This window comes from Strix aluco, chromosome 1 (assembly GCF_031877795.1).
Source record: "Strix aluco isolate bStrAlu1 chromosome 1, bStrAlu1.hap1, whole genome shotgun sequence".
NCBI lineage: Eukaryota > Metazoa > Chordata > Aves > Strigiformes > Strigidae > Strix > Strix aluco.
Genome location: NC_133931.1, coordinates 120,116,868 through 120,137,999, shown reverse-complemented (window position 1 = coordinate 120,137,999; position 21,132 = coordinate 120,116,868). Strand labels below are relative to the sequence as shown.

The following is a 21,132-nucleotide window of genomic DNA, read 5'->3' as shown; positions in this document are numbered from 1 at the left end:
AAATAGTACATCCTCAAATCATTGTTTTAAAAGCTTCCTTAAAACTTATTAAGGGACTTTTCTGTTTCCCTATTGAAATTAACAGCGGTCTTTTAAGCGAGGAAGAAACTAATCAGGGCCCCAAATGTAAAAAGTCTTTACACAGGCAATTAACCAAAATAAAGTTAAATATACCTGTTAAGTCTTTGCAGGAATTGGACTCAGCTAACCATAAAAGAGAAGTTATAAAATCTGACTATACCATCCAAAGCACAGAGAAAACCAAAAGAGTGAGACCATTTAGCAACTTATCTCAATTTAATCAAGTTGCAAGCACATGAAGTACTCATTTCTCAGCCAGCACTGTGATTTTCAGGTGGGAGGCAAACCTTCGGGATAATTCCAAACAGGTGTCACAAGTTATGTAAAAGTGCATATTCATTATTTATAGCTGAAGTATTTCTCTTGTTTCAGTGAAACATATTTGAAATTTTTATAAGCTTAAAAAATATCATTCAGCCTGATTAAAGAGCTTACTTTCGCAATGCAGACTGAAAAATACAGAGCACTCATGACACAGTAGGTAAATATGAAGGACAAATGCATACAGGCTATGTGTTAAGGCAAAAGATCTCACATTGGGAAACAAGAGGGGGAACTGAAAGAGAAAAGACTGGGAAGTAGGCAGAAGAGGAAAGGAGACAAGAACAAGCACTAAAACCTGAGTCAACATTAACAAGAAATGACTCCCTGAAGGGAAGAGGTCCCTTTCTCATGACTTCTCTGTTTATTGATTCAAATGGAAGAAGATAGATACCACATTGTGGACCTCTTTTCTAATTAGCAAACAAACTAAAACCCATAATTAAAACATCTGATTTAAAGAATGCATGAAAAGCAACCTTACTGTTTTGACTGTGACCTGTTTAGTCTACTTTGAGCTTTTTAGAAGCTCAGTATCAGAGGTTATGGAACAGATGGAAAAAAAATAATGCCAGGACATTTTTTCCCCTTAAGCTAAACAATAGGACATGCAGTAGGTAGATACCACAGAAGTGGTAGACGAAACCTTGATTTAGCTTCTAGAACTTGTAAGCACCATACACATTGCAGTTTTTAATTACTGAAAATGATTATTATAACTTTAGCCTGGAAAAAAAAAAAACAAAACCCAAACAAAACTTCCTAGATGATTTTAGGATGCAGCAATGTGTTAAACTTGCACATCAAAAAAGGTCCCTGTTCACGTTGTTTATTCTTCTATATCTTATATAGGAGGGATGCTTTCAGCACGCTGTAAATCAGTTACATATCCGATGTCATTAACCTTAACATAGTCTTCAACAAGGTTTTGAAGCTCTGCAATGTCCCTGGTCATGCTCACAGCTTGCAGCAATCACGACTAAGTTGCCTACATACTCCCACCGGATTTTCTAGGTCCAAAGAAGCCACAAGAACATATGTGTTTGCATTGATCCCACGCTTAAGCTCACCGCAGGAAAAGCTGCTCAGGCTTGCTCTAAGCCTCCAGTTAAATGGAAGAAGACAGATAACCTCTAGGGCCTGACCCAATATCCACCAGTGTCTTGGGGAGTCTTGGCAATGATGGCATTAGCCAGTCAGTCAGGCCTCTTGATGTTCAGTGTACAGTACACCCACCTCTAAGAGCTGTTTCCAAACCAGGAGCAATATGTCTTATTTAAAACCTGATGTTTTGTGAACTAAGCTCCAAATACTCCCACAGGAAAACACTGACGTGTCAAAACCCAATATCTTAAATTATTGACATACCGAGTAACCTGCAAAGGAAAACAAACACATTTGCTCTCTTATCATGGAAACAAAAGATTGGCACTGCTTCCGTAAACAAGAGTAAGGCCATTTTTTTTTTTTTTTTACCAGCAGTAATGCACGATCTACACCTTTTTTCTTGGAAGATTTTATTGATGATAGGAGAAAAAAAAAACTATAGGGGGAGGATACATGGACAATGAAGAGCAGAAGGTATTTTTACTTCGGTAGAGCATTGAGGAAGCTTCAGAACCAGAGCCACTGACTATGGCACATCAATAACATCCCTGTTTGGTAGCAACAGGCTGGATATTAAAACTGAACTTAATGGAGAATGGAGCTAAGATGTAGAGCTATATACAGATAATGTCAATTGATTTCCACTGACCAAGATCCCCAAATTATGTCATCTTTACACATCATAGGTATTTTTATTGATATGGTTAAAAATGTCAGTTCCCAAAGAGCATTTGATAATGCCTTCTAGAAAAACACCTAGGAAGAAGTCAGTGAGTCAGAGGGTCGTATTTTTGTTTTTACAGTGATGTTAAAGACAAAATTCATTTAGAAGAGAGAGAATAAAGTCTGCACTTCTGAAACATTGTCTATATTAGGGAATTTTACTGGTAAAACAGGGAAGAAAAATAACTTTATACATTCCACCAGCTAAGCCCCACTAAAGTCAAAATTGCTGGGAGGTTAAATATGTACATATTTCTGCTGCCTTTCAGCATTTTTACTGGTGGATCAATCAAGTGTTCCTCAGTGAGCTAATTCTGTCTCTGTTTTGGAGCATGCTTGGAGTAGATGGATTTCTTAAATTTTTTTTTTGCACATCCATGTGCTAAATTTGAACACATTTCTACTGCCTATGTATCAGCTGAGATTTTCCACAGAAAGCAGAAAAGACTTCCCAAAAGAGGGTGACTTCTTTGCCAAATGTTAAGCAAGGAGTTTAGAGCTTCTCTGTATGGTCAAAATAATGTATTTTTGTTTAATTGCTTTATGGATACTGATGAAAAATTTGCTGGACTTCTCACTCTTTCTCTACTGCATCCCTCTCAATAAAGTCAGACTGCAGAAAATACCCAGAAAAGGAAACTCCTGCCTAATCAGTTAAAATTTAAACCAACCAACAGCTGAAATGATAGCCAAATAAAACCTGCCTCTTATAATGGAAATGTCAGACATCCTTAATTATAGGTCACCACCAGTTCTGCCTACAACAGAGTAATTTTATTTTTTTACATAGAAATGAATGAAGTTTAGAGGGGAAAAAAAAATCCACCTATTAAATCCAAAATCCAGTCTGCTCCTTCACTACCGCTCTGCTTCGGGCCAGCCGAGCAGCTACAGAATTCCCACCCCACTTGTTTGCTGTGGTTACACAGTCCTGTGTTATTTCCACTATCTCACACACAGAGCCAGAAGAACTTGGAAGATGAAAAGACTTTTGCTTTCAAATATTTTCCTTTTAAAAGCAGAAAGCTAAGTGTAATTCTATTAATGCATTATTATTTTGGAGGGACTGCTGAAGTCAGGAAATTCCAAGTCAATGCTATATTATATTCATTGTGCAGATGTACCACTTTCTATTCCTCTTTTCCTTGTTAAATATAACCTGTTGTGGCGTATTTTTTATTACAGAATGTGCAGTGGGACGATTTCTGCAGCAATGCTGGAATCACCACCCAGGGGAGATTAGTTACATCTGAAAGTGGATGGACAAAACCGAAGTGTAAAAAATGGCTGAAAGCAAGGCAGTGTGTGTCAGAAAATGAAGATCAGAGTCCATTGGACTTTCACTTCTATAAAGACACTGCTGATTTTCAGAGAATCTTCTGGGAGGTCTCCCCGATGTCCCACTACAGGTAGCTCTGGGTTTTTGATTGGGTTTTTTTTGTAACACCGTGTATCAAAAATTCATACTCAAAAGGGTATGATTACTAGTTCAAATATTTGGAAATTCTCTTGTTCTTTATCTGTGCTTCACTATTTTGGAACACTTCATTCTAAAACAGGAATATAAAGTAAGGATATTTAAAATGAGAAAGAAAAACACACAGACACAAAAGAAGAAATCCTCTGAAACCCCCAAAAACAAACCCAAACAAAACCCAACCCAAGACTTCTCAGGCTACTGACACTGGCTTAAAGCCCAACCTTTTCTTCCCAGACATAGGTCATCATCCTGCCTCAAGGTTCTTCCTAATTGAGGATCCTTAATTACCCGCTGATGCTTTAGGAGGTCTTCCGACCTGATCTTGCTGCTTTGTTCTGCTGAACGGGGCGCTAATGGGTGCTTTCCCCAGGCTGCAGGGGAGGGTGGCAGAGGGGTGTCCCGGGGGCGCTGGGGCAGAGCCAGGCAGGGTGCAGCAGGCAGGGACTGACCTAAACCCCTCCGTGCCCTGATCCGCTCTTGAAGCGGTTGGCGATCAAATGCAAATAGGAAGAGTTTTCAGAAACCTCTGATTTATGGCTCCTCTTAACCAAGCAGGAATGAAACGCTAGAAGGCAGTTTCTTTGCTTGCCATTTCAAGCCTGTTTTTAGCCAGCACTTTGCCAAAATGTTCTTTTGCTGGACTTTCTCCCCAAAGCACATTTTTAACTTCTCTTGTTGCTTCTCTCTGCCTTTTCATGAGCAGCTTTGCGGGCTGTATGCCAGTGACACCCACTTCCACCCATCCCTCCTTCCATCTGCACGGCCGACTCCAGACAATATTGCCTACCGTTAAGTTTTGGGCGATAGATTTATTTCAGCTGTGTCACGCCAAGAAAGGACCGTAACTGCTTTTTACCTTTTACTGCCCTTAGATGCATGAAGGGCAACTACAGGCTGATTGCTCCCAACAAGTTGTATCGAAGCACTCTCATAATCATATAAATTGTTACAAAATACTAAATACACTAAATAAAATAATCAGATGCCATGTACATCAATTTAAGCAAGGAGAAATGGACACTGAGCACCAGCAGCTGTGTGTACAAAAGATACAGCACTGATGCTGCCAAATCTTATAGTAATGCCCACTACAGACAACTCTGTAGGGACTTGCTACTGATTAATTGGTCTCCCCCAAAATCCTTCTCCAATAGGAGTCCTGTGGATGAAATCAATAGGGGTGAAGCTGGGTATGGCCTGCAATTGCAGTTCTCGGATGCTGTGGGTCATGGGTCTCTCCTTGTGTGTTTCCTGGATATTCAAAAGAAGAGGCTATGAAAGCACTCCAGCCCTCCTGTTTCCTTCCATAACTTCCTCAGATCCTCAGCTGAAATTAGGACTCCCAAGGGAGAATTTGTATTCACTTAATGCTGACTTGACTCAGCACAATGTGGTGAGGCACCAGCCAAAAACCTCCTTGTGCTCATCTCAAAGAGCACTGCTTTCCGGGGAACAGCCTCCTCTGTCTCTCCTTTAAGTGCCTTCTGTAGATTCCTGCTCTGGGAACAGTTGGATAAGCAGCGCTGTCAGGAGAGGAGGGAACACTCTCCGAGTGATGGGTGTGCTGCCAGTAAGCAGAGCGGCTGACAACTGGTCAGATGAACCCTGTTTAGGAAACACATGGTTAGAGCTTGACAGAGCAGCACCAAAAATTTCATAATGGAAAATGATAACAAGGAGATTACCTTTAGCCTGGTGGAATGTGATCTAATCCCTAATGGGAGAGGCATGGAGATAAACCTGACAGTCTCTTCAACGTATATCTTAACCCCTAAGGTGTCTTAACGTATATCATAATCAACATATCTTAATCGTTGTGTGTTTTATTATTGTAATTATATTTAACTATATTATTAATATTGTTATTATTATTATTATATGACTGCCCCTTATTATTTTCTGTATAACACTAAGCCAGTAATTTCTTAAACTCTTTGACTCTCTTTAAACGGGAAGGTTATACTCACTTATCTTCTAACAGAGGAGTTTAGCTTTCATCTGATACTGTTTTGCATCTTGCTTCAATATGTTCCAATTGAATATGGCAAGCTGACTGGAATGATGTTTTTCTTATAAAAGGATCCCAGATGGTCAGGTAACAGAAGAGAGGTCTCTTACACTGAAATGAATAGTGACTTAAAAATTGGAGATTACTAGTCCCTAAAATCAAATGGCATCTTTGAATGGGAAAGATAGAAAAATGACTGCTACATCATCATCCTGAAACTTACATTCTCAGGCTCCGGATCATATGTCCTGATATTAATTAATCACTATGTTTTCTTTTTGAGATCATATCTGTAACTAGGAGGTAGGAAGGGCTCTACATAATCTGGTGATGGATTGCAGCCCAATGAGCACTGGATCCTCTTGAGGAAGCATGAGCCTTCCCATGACTTCAGGAGGTGATGGATCTCTGTAATGAAACAGCATGCTTACCTTTCATAAACTATCTAGGAAAATACAGGGAAAGCCATATGGCATCTCCTAAAATTAGATATCACTTACCATAGTACCTAATTGTAAGGCCACAGAGCCTACATCTGTTGGAACTGGGTGTAGCATGAAATGTCAAATGCAGATTTAGATCCAAGTATGACTGTAAAAGGGAAATTAAGTGGTTTTGTCATTCTTTTAATTGAGGAAGAAAGAGCTTCCTGATGAGTTTGTTGAGATCCTGATGGAGAAGAGCAAAAGGTTTGGAGAAATCTGAATCTTTTCCCAGCAGGAAAGTGGAGTAAAAAGTACCTGGAGCTTTTCTGTTACCTACTCCCCCATGCTACTCTCCTGCAAGGATGCAGAGATATATACCCCTAGCTGGTAGTTATCATTATAGTAGATGCTGTTGGAACAAGAAAGTCCAAATGAATCCTCAAATGCTCTTCTTGGTTAAGGAATTTCCCATGTGGTGATTTTGACTAGTTTCTCAAAGCATTTGGGAAGCCAACTTTGACGAACGAAACATGTCTGATATATGACCTTCCATATATTGCATACCATGTAAGTCAAATGTAAGTAAACATTCACCTAGAAGTCTTCCATGGAAATTCCAAGATTGTCTTCAGAGTGAGGTTTGCATAATCTACATGATTAGGATTGGGAACTATTCTGAACAAGCAGGAAAGATATATTAATACAATGCCAAGTGACATATCTTCTCAAGGTGCAGGAAGAGATGGAGTAATGTAGCTAACATCATATAGGATAAAAATTAAAACTCTGTGGCTGAAAAGGGAAGCATTAATATTTCCATTCTGTAATGTTGCCATCCATGCTGGATATAGCTGGAGCAGCTGAAAACAACTCTGATCATACAACTGGAAATTGTAACCTCTTCAGCCACTTCAAATAAATGGCAAAAAGACTGAGTCTGCAGCTGCTGGTCCAGCGTAGTACTTTTAATTTGAACTACTGCTGATTTCAGTTTGCTAATACATAGGGATTTGAATGGCAGCCTCGGCTATGGTGGTGGTAATCTCTTGGGGAGGGATGGGGCAGGCAGATACAGGTATAACCAAGGGATCATGAATCTAGGCCAAGCCCATGACTTTGTGACCTTCCTAATCTTTAAAAATAGCTTTATGTGTGTGTGTGTATACAAACACATGCAGCGTAGTAACAGATATACACCATAAATGTTATCTAAAATTGTTTTGCATGTTTTCTAATATTTTGAAAGGTAAGAAAAGCTAGTGAAAAAAGACACCTTGAGCTCTCATGCGGTAGGACATGAGAGACAGCGTCAAGTAGCAAGCAAGAAAAAAACCGCACAAATTAATTTACATAAAATATTTCTGTTTCAGTTTAGCCATGGGTTTTGCTCTGGTACATTTGGTGATCCCTGGCTGGCTGGATACCTTGTCTAGCATTTTCTTCTATGCATGAAGATTAGCCTCTTTGCTGAGTTTGGCATTTCAGTCTAGGTAGTCACAGCAATGGACAGGTTTGTCTGTTTGCTTTCTTTTCTTCAGTCTTGCCCAAGTCAACAAAAAGGGTTATCCATCACTATAACACAGGAAAAACAGGCTGGGAAAACAGCATCAAAACTGTTTGCTTAGGATTCATATTAATATGCATCAGTTTGAGGAGAATGGGGACCCAAGCAATGCATCGGTCCTTAAAATGCAGTTTCGGAGGCTGTAAAACTCATGTAGTGCATTATTATTCAAGAGAAAATGTGACTGTGATTTAGTCTGACCCAGATTAAGGCTAGACTGTAGTTAAAATGTCTTGAAATAGACTCTGAAAAGTAGTTGTACATAAGCTACCTTTCATAGGGGAAATTAACAGTGGTTGCGAACATAATTTTTCAGACCTTGAGGAATAAACATTTAAGCAAGCAACAATTTTAAGATAAAAGCATCACAGAACCTATAAAAACTATTTAGGAGCAGAGCAGTCTTTATGAAGCAATCACCAAGTAAAGATACAGCAGTCCAGGGTGATGAGTGCAAGTAAGTATAGTCCTGGATTCATGGTGAAGAATGCTATTGTAGTGAGGAGCTTTTCCATTTTGCAAATTAATCTCACATCTAAAATTAGCAATGAATCCCATGAAATTCTTCACATTATTTAGAATAAATGGCATGGCACCCAAGTACTATTATTAATAACAATTAAGCAAATTTCTTCTGTCCTCTTCTTCAGGATTCTGCAGTGATGAATCCAAATACAAACACACCTGGTTTCAGGAACAAACTTTGAGCTTTTGAATTATACATCTTTGCAGAATAAGGTTTTCAGAGTTGTCTTCTCTATGCTAAGACTGCCCCAATGTTTTATAAACATTTGGCGGGATTACAAATATTTTTTTTTTTTAAAAAAAGCCTTTTTTCTCATACCATAATAAATGCTTTTGTTGCCTTTGGTGTTGTGTGATATATGGTACATTACGCAAAAATCCACAGAGCTGGTATGGCCTTATTGGGGAACGCTGTCTAAAGATACTCGGCAAAAGTTGCAGGTGAGGCAACAAATTCTAGGACCTTTCACCCTACAAAAATGGGAGTAAAAATTAGAGCAGAGAGATGAAGTCATCTCCATAAACCCCAACAACCTCATGGCAGGAAAACATATCTCACTGACTGGACTGGTGTCGAGAGTAAGAGATGGGGTAGGACTCATCTCACTCAACTTTAGATGCCTGTGAGGTATACCGGGCTCTACTGACTAGATCCTCACTAACTGCAAAGGCAGTCTGGAGGGACTAGCCCAGAAGTAAAACTATGTAAGGCAGCAAAGTCCCACGCGTGATCACCTAGTATGGTTACTAAACATGAATTAGTCATCGCCTGTAAGAAATTGACTGCTTCAATGAATGCCTACCACCAGCCACTGAAATAGGTAATGAATCTTTCAAATAAAAATAAAATTACCTAAAACACATCAAATTTTAATTTTATTACTCCAGATAGCTTATGTATTTGCAAAACAGTGGTCAGACAAGATCCTGCAGGCATCGAAATCCAAATGAAGCTCTCCATTACTGCTTTCAGCTTCTAGCTAGTCTCAGTTACTCAGGATTTTTCAGTTAAATTCTCTGTGCACGTGAAAATCTGCTTCTGATCATCGCTACAGCTGCCTAGCTCTTCTCTCTACCTAACCACCTGCAGATCTTCAAGCTTGGCTTTTCTGTACCTGGCTGCTCTGCAGAAACAGATTTGGGCCATTCAGAACATGCTCTGCGTGCATGAAATGTTGGGTGTAATCCATCTTTAATATGAAATCCCAGTAGTCACTGCGTTCCTCCAGGATATTAAAACCCAAGGTTCGATTCTACCCTCTCCTCAAAGAAATCTGAATCATCATCATTCACAAATGATGCAATTCACAATTTGGGTCTTCACCTGTACTGATGAATGTTGTTTGTTTCTATAAAATACTTAAAATAGTGATTGACCTAGAGAAAGATTATAACCTAACGGCCAGAACATTTATCTAAGTGGTGAGAGGAGTAGCATATTTCAAAGTACCTCTCTTAAGATGACACAGGAGCTCTTGTCCTTCTTCCAGTACTTAGACAGTTAGCATCAATAAGAGAAAATGAGATTCTTCAGAATATCTAAAGCCCACCAGAGACACCTCTATTCAAATCTCCCCAGTAAGAAGAGGGAACCTAATAAAGGGAATTTTCAAATCATTTGGTTCATGGAAACCCTGGGACCTCCTGCTCTGTTTGTAACAATTGCTCTAAACCAAGCTTTTAATACTTGGGTTAAAAAGGCATTTTCTATTTGATCCCGCATAAAATCTTTTTAGGCTTTTACTTCCACAAGGGAAAAAATAAAAGTTTATTGTTTGGATGGATACAAACCAGGCTTTCCTTGTTTGATCTTGCAACCAAAAATTCCTGATATGCATAGCCTTACATGAGAATCATAATCCCTTTCCAATTCTTTATCAACACATGATTGTTCTTGCACTGAACTGCTGTTCTCTGCTCCAGTAAACTAAACTCAGATATAATTACACTAGATTTTACACAGCTCGATAGTGCCAACAAATTTGGTCTGTGCATCTGAGTTTCAAACATACTGTTGTCCATTTCAATACCATATGTTTGTATTTACCAGACAGACCCTCACCCTGCCAAATAGAAGAATCAGACCAAGTATGCTGAGTACTCCAAAGCTTCAGTTCATATCTCAGAAAACAACCATTACAGTATCTGTGTTTCTCCTTATGGCATTGACTGATGATTTGTTGAGGTCTCTTAAGCAAAATTAGACTTCTAACTGTATGTATTAGCTTGTTGTAGTAGACTCTCATATTCTTTTTTTCTGGTTCTCTTTATGTTAATTCTGTATATTCACACTGCAAGCTCCAAAACTGTAGCAGCTCCAAAACAACAGCTTTCCTTTATATATTAGCAAACATTTCCTGCAGAAGTATTATGCACTCTGCAGTGAAAAAAACCCAAAAGACAAATAAGAGATAACCAATGAACATCTAGCATTAGAATGTGTTCCAGCAATTAAAAAAAAAAAACCACCAACAAACAAATATAAGTGAGAAGAATATGCAATGAAATAATTAAGAAATCAATTTTAAGTTGGGATTTAAAGAGCTGACTGAGCCAGCTGTACAGATATCACAACAAAGACAGTAACTCCAAACGAGAGCCAAATGAGCAATTGCACAAAACCGTGAGGCAGCAAACAGCAAGAGGGCTGGGAAGCAGAACTAAATCAGAAACAGAGTGTAAGTTACAGAAGGAAATAAACATGAACCATATGGGAAAATATTCACAATACATTAGTGTTTAATTAGATAATATAATGGATAAGGACACTTATGCAGAGTCATCATAAACAAAGATGAATGGAAAATGTGCTACTAATAAAACCGGGTAATCTAACTGCACTACAACTGTAATTTGATCAGTCACAAGTTCAGATGTAACTTAAAACAAAAAATAATATTTTGATACAGTATTTTGCTACTGCATCTAGTAGTAGAAACTGAAGTATTGAAGTAGACATTCTCAACTGAAGTTCCAGGTACTTTGAAAACAAACAATAAAATCACAACTGTTCACAATCCAGCGCTTGTACCCAAATTTGCATTCCAATTCCATTTTGAACACGCAAGACTTGCCTTTTGGATGAAGAATGTGGAATGACCTTTTCAAATTTTTTCCTTCTCTAAAATAATTTTTTTGCTTGTCGGAAGGCTCTGAAACAGAGATCACATCTAAAGTTAAAATTAGCATAAAAATGGAATTATAGGCCCTGGATATGTTTTCATACATTGATATTATACCGCATACCAACCTAACACAGGTATCAGCACAGGTTTACTGCTCTAAAGAGAAAAGCAATATGCAACAAGCAGGGCAAAAGGAGAGCAAGAGAAACAAAATGGTTTTGAAGGCCTTAGTGATCTTCACAAACACTTTTTCTTAACAAGAAAGATTTCTGAAAAGTCATTGCATATATGCAAGTCATTATAGCTATATATAGCTATGTACACATTGATGCTTTATGGCAGTTTACATCCTTAGACTTAAATCTTTCAAGCAGGTACAGCCTTCTCAAGTTGTGCAAGACATGGCAGTTTAATAGGAATCATAGCTTCAAGCTTTTAACTGAACAAATAAATTCATGGTAAAGAACAGGAACAGGAAAAAAAAAATGTAAGCTGAAGAAAGTGAAAAGGGTGATTTCTCTTGATAAATATTTACAAACTCTGCTCTAAGTGAATGTGCAAATTTCAAGTAGCTTTATCATTTTTTTGAGACTGTACAACATCCCAGGGTACACTTTCAAAACTTATTAGATTCACTTGGAAGCAAAAATAGAAATTGAAAGACCATCTGGAAGGGCACTAAAACCGTATGTTGATATTTCTAAAATCCACATTTTATTCAAGATTAGTTCCTCAGCTAGCTGCAGTCAAGCTGTGTATTTCTGGGTCACTGTTCTCCTAGTAAATCTTTCAACTACAATTTCTATAGAGGAGCAAAAGTGTATTTCCAAAAAAGAAAAAAAATCATCAATGGAAAAGTGGATTTTAGGAACTGACATTCCAAGAAAATGCATGGAAGTCAAAATCAAGTTTCACTAATGGAAAGCAGAAAAAAAAGATTCTCCAGAACTGAAACAAGAAACAAATCACTGAGCAATTTTCCACTGTAATTCCAAATTCTTTCAAATAAATGAACACCATTAAATCTAGAATACTCAAGATAGGATGTGGAACTTCATCTCATAAACGTGAACAAGGAGTAGACATACAGAGGACTGATTGCTTTTATTTAATAATACATAGTCAAGAGATCATAAACCATAATACAACATACATGACCTTTTTTAAAACAGCGAAAACTATCTGTAATGATGATTAGCTGGTTTTCAAGTATCCATATTCCAGTGTGACTACTGAAGTATTTTAATTTCTGTCTTCAGACAACGGAAATAAATTTCAAAACCGGTGAAGTACAGCAGCTATGCAATCTGGCATTTCAACTACATTATGCCTATTTAGGTTGCCTAAATTCCCACACAAATTGTGTGACTAAATACAAATTGTTATGGATGACCACCGTCTTAGAATTCCTCCTTTAAAGAAATGTATTCTTGAGGCTGACACATTTAGGAGGATGCAAAAAAATTTACTGCTTTGCTAAGATTTTGTGAATTAGTATATTCATTAATTCCTGCAGCCTTGACCGATAGTCAGATTGAAAGCTGTGCACCATAAAGAAAAACAGGATTTTCTTTCTTGCAGCACAAACCAGTTTAAATTACATATACAATGTGCTCATATGTCGCAGAACACTACAAAGATAGCAGAAATTTTAACTAGTGGGTTTGAGTCCAGGATTAGAAGAATATATTAGGTCAGAACACTTTGACAGTGGCTACATCCTTAATTGTGATGCTTTTTAGCACAGGAAATAATGGGAACTTTTGTATACAAAGATGTAAAGCGCCCCGTTGGTTGGATTAAATATATCAAAGTCTGAAAACCAAAACCCAAAAAAACAACCCATCCACATACCTATTTACAAGTTGTGAATGAGACACTTTCCAGAACAAACAGTGATTGGGGTAATAAATAACTTGATGCAAAACACTATCCTCTGCTTCTTTAGTTTCTAGACCTCCTTGGTATCAAAGATAACATATACAAAGATTGCTTCGGTTTTCTCTTCCCATTTATCAAAACTATAGCAGTGTAGAGCTAGCAATGCTCCTGCCAGTTTCAGTTCTGCTCTTCAGAAACTAATGGGCAGCATGAGTTGTCACTGGTTTCTCCTAGCTGCTTGGAAATCTCAAGAGACTAATGCTCAAACAGACACTATGGTTATTTGAAAGAGCAATAGCAGATACCAGGAGACTGTTTCTCTCCTCGTTCTGTTAGAAAAATTAATTGCTCAAAATAAAGAGACGAGTTCTTATCCAGAGGTGAAAAGTGACAAAACTCAGTGAAAACAAGCTACTTAAAAGTCACTAAAAAGAGGGGCCTGGAATTTGGTGTGGACATGCAGGGGAATATTGTTACAAATCTACAAAGATATTTACAGATACGTTATTATTTTTATTTTTGCAACTACCTTCTAAAACGTGACAAGTTTTAAGGAACTAAAAACTTAGCATGAAAACCTGTACGTGATACTTCGGTTAAATTCATCCACAGAATGATAAAAACATCCAAGAATTCCAAAACACCTTAAGCCCTCGTTTGCAAGCAGTGTCACAGCCACAGGTGTCTTCCCAACAAAAACTTGATGAGCAAGGATGTTGAACTATTAAAGCTGGACAGAAACGAGATTCTACCTTAAACTTCGCAATTCCCTCACTGAAAATTTTGCTGGCAAGTTTCATTTTTATCTTGTAGTTGGTTTTATGTTGTGGTTCTTCGCTACCCTTGTGTTTGGGGTTCAGTACTGCCAGCTAATGCCAAATGTAATGCTTTTAAATGACTTCTACTAGTCCATCAAACCCTTTGTACTGTGTGATTTGTTACCCTTCTTTAACAACTCTCAGACAGATCCTCATTAAATTCTTGAAGTCAGCAGCCAATTCACACTGGGTAAAGATGCACATGTAAAAACACTACACCTAAATGTATCAATTTTGAGAGATATTAGACAAATTACTTGTACCCGTAAAGAATGGCAACAATTGTTTTCATGTGAGTACCCAAATCCACAACTCATGCACATTTCTGAGAGTACAATTAATTTTGAAAAATCCCTCTCGATCTTTACCAAACTCTGCATCCATTTTAGCCCTATACCTCTTTTCTAAGCATTCCTGATTGTACCGACTTCTGGGGAAGCCTCAGATAAAAGCTACTTCCACAAACTGTCGGTGTTCAACAGTTCATTTTCTAGAGACATGTTATGCTGCTTCCATGAGATGAGGTGATATGTTACAGCGTGTGAACATATAGCACGTGGAGACAGCATAGAATAAAGGCCTCAAATTCGGTAGTGTATCAATTACTTATTAAAAGTATCCCATTAACAGAAACGCTTTCACTGAAATTCAATTTGTTTGGATGAAAGAATTCCCCAGAAGCACAAAACTATAAATTCTACAGAATCATCCCAGGATAAGAAAAAATAAAAGTAAGTAAGAAAGCCTAGAAACAAATGAAGACTCACTATATTACTTTATTGCCTGAAGTGAAAAACAAGAGTAAATAAACAGTGTTTGATGGTAATGTTTTAATTTTTAATACTTTAAATATGTTTATTAAGCCAAAAGGAGGTTGTTTATTAATTATCCGTGAAAAATAGCTCCCTTTGTATTTTTCAAGGCACAGAATTTTATACCTCTTCTCCTCTTCGTAAAAGCAGGAAGTACGGTTAAGGAAAGCCCAAGAACGACCAATTTCACACGCGGTGGGAACAGCATCGCTCTCCTCCAGCCGTGTGTTTCTCGGTCCGCCTGTAACGCAAGATTACCGTCACGACGGGCATCGGCCCGTGCTGACGCCGCCGCGCTGCCCGCCCCGGCCGGCTGACGGTGAGGGAGCCCGCAGGGGGGTCAGCCTGCAGAGCCGGGGGAAGCGGGGACGCGGCGGCGGTGACAGCCCCGCCGCTGCTCTGACGCCGGAGGCAGGTGCCCGGCGCGGGGGTGAGGGGAAGCGCGGCCGGGCCAGGCTCGGCCCCACCGGGCCCGGCCGCCTCCGCGGTACCTGGGGGCGGCTGCCGGTGGCTTGCGCCGAGCAGGCCGCGGGGCGGGAGGCACCTGGCCGCGGGGCAGGAGGCGGGCGGCGAGTCACTCCCTCAAGGCGGCGGCGCGGGGCGGGCGGGCGGAACGCCCCCGCGGGCCGCGCCGACGGCGGGGATCCCCCTCCGCCACCGCCCCGGGGGCCGGCGCCCACTGCCCGCCCGCCCGTCCGTCCCCCCTACCCCTTCCTGGGGCTCCCGCCCCCTCGGCCCGCCCCGGCCCGCCCCGGCCCGCGGGGATCCCCCCCCCATGCCGCCGCCGGCGGCGGAGGGCTGGGGGGAAGGCACCCCCAAGGCGGGTCGGGGGTCCCCGGGCGGCGCCGCAGCCGCCCCGCCAGGGCTCCCCGGCCGCGGCCGCCACCGCCGGTACCTGCGGCCGCAACTTTTCCCCCGCCGCCGTTCAAACGTCCTGCCGTAAAGCGCCCGTCTCCCCTGGCAACAAGGTTCCGGCCGAGCACTAGGTGTAGGAAGGTGATGTAAAAGTAAAACCACCCAGTGTCGTAAACCAGGTCCGGGGGGGAGGGGAGGGGAGGGAGGGGGGAGGGCGGGGGAGGAGGTGACTGGAGCATTTAGACACAAGCGAGAGGATCATGGCGGATGGCCCCAGGTGTAAGCGCAGGAAGCAGGCGAACCCGAGGCGCAATAACGGTCAGTCAGCCGGCGGGGCAGCGGCCCGGCCGCGCTGGGGCGGCGGCGGGGCCGGGGCGGGGGCCGGGCAGAGCCGTCCCGAGCGCGGCGGGGGGAGGTCGGGCGGGCGCGAAAGTAATTCCCCCGCCGCTCCTCGCCGGGAGCCCGGCTCCCTCCGCACCGTTATATCCGCTACCTGGTGCCTCCCTCGCCTCGCCGCCTGCCTCCCTCCTCCGCCTAGCGGTGCCTCCGCACTCCGCCGCCTGTCCGGGACCGTTACACGCTGCCTTCCCCCACACGCCCCGCGACCGCCCCGCCGCCGCTGCGGGGAGCGGGCTCGGGGGCCCCCCGGCCGCGCCGCCGCCCTCCGGCCCGGGCGGGGACGCCGAGCCCCGCGGGGAGCGCCGGGGGAGCCTCCGCCGCCCGGCCGCCCTCGGCCGCCCCAACTCCGAAACTTGTTACCTGCGCGCCCCGGCGGAGCGGGGCCTCCCCGCCCGCCTCGCCGTGTGTCTCTGTGCGTGTGTGTGTCTGTGTCCCCCGCCCCGGCCCCGCGGGCGGGATCGCCCCGCCGCCCGCCCGGGAGCGCCTCGCTGCCGCCCGCCGGAGTTTCCCCTCGTTCTCCCGGGAGCGGGCCGGCTCCTCGCTCCCGGCCGGCGTCGCGGGGCGGGCTGGCGTTCGCCTTTCGGGGGGCGGCGGTGGGGGGACGCCAGCCGTCACCGGGGGGGGGGTGGGGGTGGGGGGGGCACACCGGGGGAGCGCGGCTGCCGGCGGCGGGGGAGGCACCGTCGCCGCAGCGATTCGCGCGGGGGCAGCGCGGCGCGGCCGCCCCGGGCCGGCGGGAGGGGGCCGGCGGCCCCGCCGCCCGCTCGCAGCTCCTGCCGCCGCCTCCCCGCCGAGAGTTGGTCTCCGGCGGGGGCGCCCCGCGGCCGCGCTGCCTCCCCGCCCCGGGTCCCGGCGGGGCGGTGGGGAAGAGAGGGCTGCTCCCGGGCGGCGGGGGCGGGCGGCGAAGTTTCTTCCCTTCCCTCTGGCTTCGGAGGTACCTGTTTGTATAATAATGGGTGGTAACGGTTTGGCCGGGGGCCCCCGCTCCGCTCTCCGTGCGTGTGTGACCAACTGCTGCAGTCTATATAAGGAATTACATTTACGTTTCGGACTTAAGGGCTGTTGTGGGCTTGGTTTGTTGTGTGTGTCCCCCCCCCCCCCCCCCCCCCTTCAGTACGTGTGTTACTTTAAGATGCGTTTGGAAGGTACACGGCGGGGGGAATAAACGCTCGTAACACCCACTCTGTACTTATTTTCTGGAAAATGGAGAAGTAGTTCGGTCCTCGTAGCGACTCTTCGCAATAGGATGTAAAGCAGGAGATTTTGTAACCTTCCTTGGCAATTTTAGGTTTTATGTGGCATTTCCTGTGCAGGGTCACAGATAGGAAGGCTTTCGCCTGCGATCCGAGATGTTTTCATACGCAGTGAACGGTCTCCGAAATAGATCAGAGTCACGATCGGTGCTTCTCCTCTCTAATCCTGACTGTTTGGGGCGGACCGTGGTGATAAATAACGGCCTTTCCAGGGGCTAACGAGTTGATTTGATTGCTTTGAACTTAGGAGGGGTTTCTTATTTTTGCTGTCTGCGTTTTCTAGAAAGTATTTTTGTTTGCACGCTCGTGTTATTAATTCCTTGTCCTAGTGTAAATATTTATATTTAGCTCATGATTTGGCTGTGCTAAAGGTAAGTTTGGAAAGTGCTTTTCTCTCTACTTGATTAAAAATGTTGATGATCAGAGAAAGGGGCTTTTCTTGTTGCTGACGACATGTGTGTGACATGTGAGTCTGAACCACCCAGTGTCTGTGCAGGAGCTGTAAACATGTTTACCTGAACAGGAAAGAAAATGGATTTTCCTCTTAAAGATCCAGTGATACCACTATCATACTCTTAAAGCATATCAACAGATGACTTGAGAGATAAATTATCTGAAAACCTAGCTTTTGAAATCAACGGGAAAAAGAGATTCTTGATCGCTGCAGCAAATGGCAACTTGTGCAGGTAGAAAAAAAGATGGTGTTTAGTTTTCTCCTGCATGCATGTCAGCCCCCTCCTGTCTGCTGCTTTCGTTCTCAAGGGAGGGATTTATTTACCATGCTTGCTGTCAGTGTTTTTCCTTTGTGCTTAATATTAGAAAACCAGATTTGAAGCTGTTTAGCACAAAACGTTTTGTCTGCAGCATAGATCACTCGCAGAAAACAAAAGGTGTATAAGATGTGGTATCATTCCAGGTATCTTTCATCTTCATCACTTTTGGACTTCATTGCTGCACCAGTTTTATTATAAAAAGCCTCTGAGTCTTTAGCAACTAGTTCTGCAGTGTAGACTGTAGTACGTCTTGTTTTAGGCGGGTTTTGGTTCCTTTTTTTGAGGAATTAAAACCAACTTAAGTCATTGTGCATTGAAGCATCAGGATCGGTTAGATAATAGATTCTGGATAATAGAGATTTCTCAGCAGTGGGTTTATGTTTGACTTGCAAATGTTTACTAAAGAAAATGGCTAGAAAAATGTTAACCCTTTAACCTTTAAAAGAAATATGAGATTTTTTTTTTTTCTAAATCTCTAAATGCGCTTCATTCTTATAGGTGGGTATCTTCTGTTAATGAGAGATCGGCATACGGGAGGTGCTTCAGCAACTGGCTTGTTCATAGTATACACTAAATCAATTTTATGCTGTTCCAGTTGCCTTTTTCCCCAGCTTTCCCACAGAAATGTGAGGTTATTAGAGATTGCACTTGACATCCACTATGCCAGTTAGTAATACTGGGCTATGGCATTGAGTCATAATACTGTAAACTTTCCTTCTGTTTATATGTTGATAAACTTAACACAGCTATTCTTGTACTGTAAACTTTTGTTTCCTTTTTTTTTTTTTTTCTCTCTCTCTGTGTTTGGGAGCCAGAACTTAGAGCTGCCATCCTGATGCATTAGCTGTAGCTGTAAAGACACTCTTATCTTCTTAACTCTAGAGCTGGTTCCTTTTCTGCCTTCTTTATTGGCCCCTACAGGAGATCAGCGAAAGAGCTGATTGGCGCTGCCATTAAAGCCTCACTTAACAAGAAAAACTGGCACTTCATACCTGAAGAAAACTATTCTGTGTCATTGTCCTTACCTCTGGCCAGTACACGGGAAAGTCTGCTACAGCAAAGGAGTTAGCGAAGTGTTGGGATGATGGCACCATTCTGATTGAAGGAGAAACACAGTGCTAGTTAGGAGTCTCTCCTCCTATTTACTTTTTCCCCTTCTCCCCCTCTTTTGATAGAGAAATGTGGAGGAGAAAAGAGGGATGTGATTTTTGCCAGTCATCTTCATTGCCACGCTCTGCAAATCCTGTGTGGACTTTAAATAGATTCAATATCAGCAAAGGTTTTCGTATTCTGAGTTGGCTTGCAGGATCACCATTAGTTGCTTTCTTAGCATCTCTCATATATATGTTATAGGTTTGTCTTAATTCTTATTAAACAGCAAAACTAAAAGTAAGACATCTTGTTCTTCAGCAATGCTGTGAGACAAGTAAAACAAGCAAACTATTTAAAACTTCCCTTACTAGAGGGTTTAAAAGATATCAACCTTATATATTGATGTTCTGAAAATAATGTAAGTATGCCTTCAGGTTTTCAGATGTATATTTAACACTAAAAAGAAGAATGTATGAAACAGTAAATTCTGCATGCTGTCAGGTATATGTGAGGAGAGGGTATGAGGCAGGCTTTCTTTTTTTTTTTACCCCCTGGTAACAGTGAGTTAGTTCATTACTAAAAGGTTATGTAGATTGACTTGTTAAGAACGCTATTTCAATCACTTTACAGTTGGATTTCCTTTCTTTTTATTTTATTAGATAATCATTTCATATAAAGTTTTGTTGCAAAGCTAAGGACTGTAAGAGGATCATAAATGCTTTAGAGTAAGGCAAAAGCATGGTGCATTTCTGTTAGCTCCAAGGTGTTAACTACTGGCAGGATGTCAGGTGTTAGTGACACTCAGGATACAACATTCCTTGTCATGCCTTTCTTCTCTTGCTCCCCTCCCTTTTTTTTTTTTTTTTTCACTACGTATCATGTTTTCACTCCAGCATTAATTTAAATTTGCAATTTGGGAATTGAGGAATGTAGCCAGAGTTAAAATTCCAGGCACAGTGAACAGGTCTACATGGACAACTGAATTAACTGTTTGAGTCCAGGGAAATCTTCTCTCATATAAACAAGTAATACTTCTGTTTTAATGTTAGCTACTGAAATATAATGGGAATACGCTTTAAAATGTCATTATTCATTTTTCTTTCAGTAATCAATGCTAGTTATTTAAACAGTTGTGAAATAGGGTGTTTTAAGGTAATTAGCTACCTGAGGCAGGGTTTTTTAAGGTAATTCATTGCCTGAAACAGTTTTCCTTGCTTACAGGACTCTGGTAAACATGCTGCTGAAACAATTGATGAAAAGTAGCAAGTAGATGAAGCCTTCCCTCCAACATGGGTTTACCGATCATAGAAGTCACTCGGATTAAATTTTTTAGTTATAAGTCTGAGGGTTTGAATTCTGTGAACTCAGCCCAGATTTTCTGTTGGATATTTTCTGTTAGATATCCTTCCCCATTGAGTCTTTCTGTGGACTTTGGGCTCTATTACAGGTCCAGTTAATATCGTCATTACTGTCAGTTAGTAACTAGGTTAGTTACTAGTCAGTTAGGCCCTTGCTCTCTGTAAGTGAGCTCCTTCGTCAGCAGCGCAGGGGGAAGGGGTTCTACAGCCATCCTCTGCCTCCTTCCCTACTGGGACTCAGGTGATGGTATTAACCTGTCATTTCTTACAGAAGTTTTATGGTGGGGGGGGAGAGACTGGGATAATTTAAAGTCAAAATATCAGTGCAGTGCCTTTCATCATGTGAAAACATCTGTTTTAACAGAGTTTAAAATGCCAGGAAGGGATGACAGACATTTTTAACATGCATGGGACACTATTACTATGTTAACAAACAAACAAGCAAAAACCCACAACCCCAAGCTTCAGAGAAGTTGGTTTTATTTCTTTAACTGATTTTTGAGCAACTGCTCTCTATTGCAGGGAAACTGCT

The 21,132-nt window shown here is 42.0% G+C and overlaps 1 protein-coding gene and 1 long non-coding RNA gene across 6 annotated transcripts in view; one reads left to right on the top strand and one right to left on the bottom strand.

Annotated features, from left to right (window-relative positions):
- Window positions 1-1,958: 1,958 nt before the first annotated feature.
- On the bottom strand, window positions 1,959-17,178 carry LOC141926728 (uncharacterized). Of its 4 annotated transcripts, XR_012624191.1 has the most exons (9): window positions 16,485-16,629; window positions 15,766-15,852; window positions 14,997-15,111; window positions 11,309-11,386; window positions 7,570-7,717; window positions 6,221-6,311; window positions 5,944-6,128; window positions 5,680-5,831; window positions 1,959-5,317 (listed from the first exon to the last, which is right to left on the bottom strand). It is a non-coding gene; the product is annotated as an uncharacterized LOC141926728 (long non-coding RNA). The 4 variants fall into 4 exon arrangements; XR_012624192.1 differs by lacking the exon at window positions 16,485-16,629 and adding an exon at window positions 17,063-17,178 and having other exon boundaries at window positions 5,680-6,128; XR_012624190.1 differs by having other exon boundaries at window positions 5,680-6,128.
- Window positions 15,926-21,132, top strand: part of ZEB1 (zinc finger E-box binding homeobox 1) — a 126,848-nt gene continuing 121,641 nt past the window's right edge. Inside the window, exon 1 of one of the 2 annotated variants that reach the window (XM_074832898.1) lies at window positions 15,926-16,043. In XM_074832898.1, the coding sequence (XP_074688999.1) occupies window positions 15,986-16,043 (58 nt within the window). In that variant the 5' untranslated portion in view covers window positions 15,926-15,985. Of the gene's footprint in view, window positions 16,044-16,957; window positions 17,059-21,132 lie in introns of those variants that run through there. The other variant, XM_074832907.1, reaches the window with a different exon arrangement.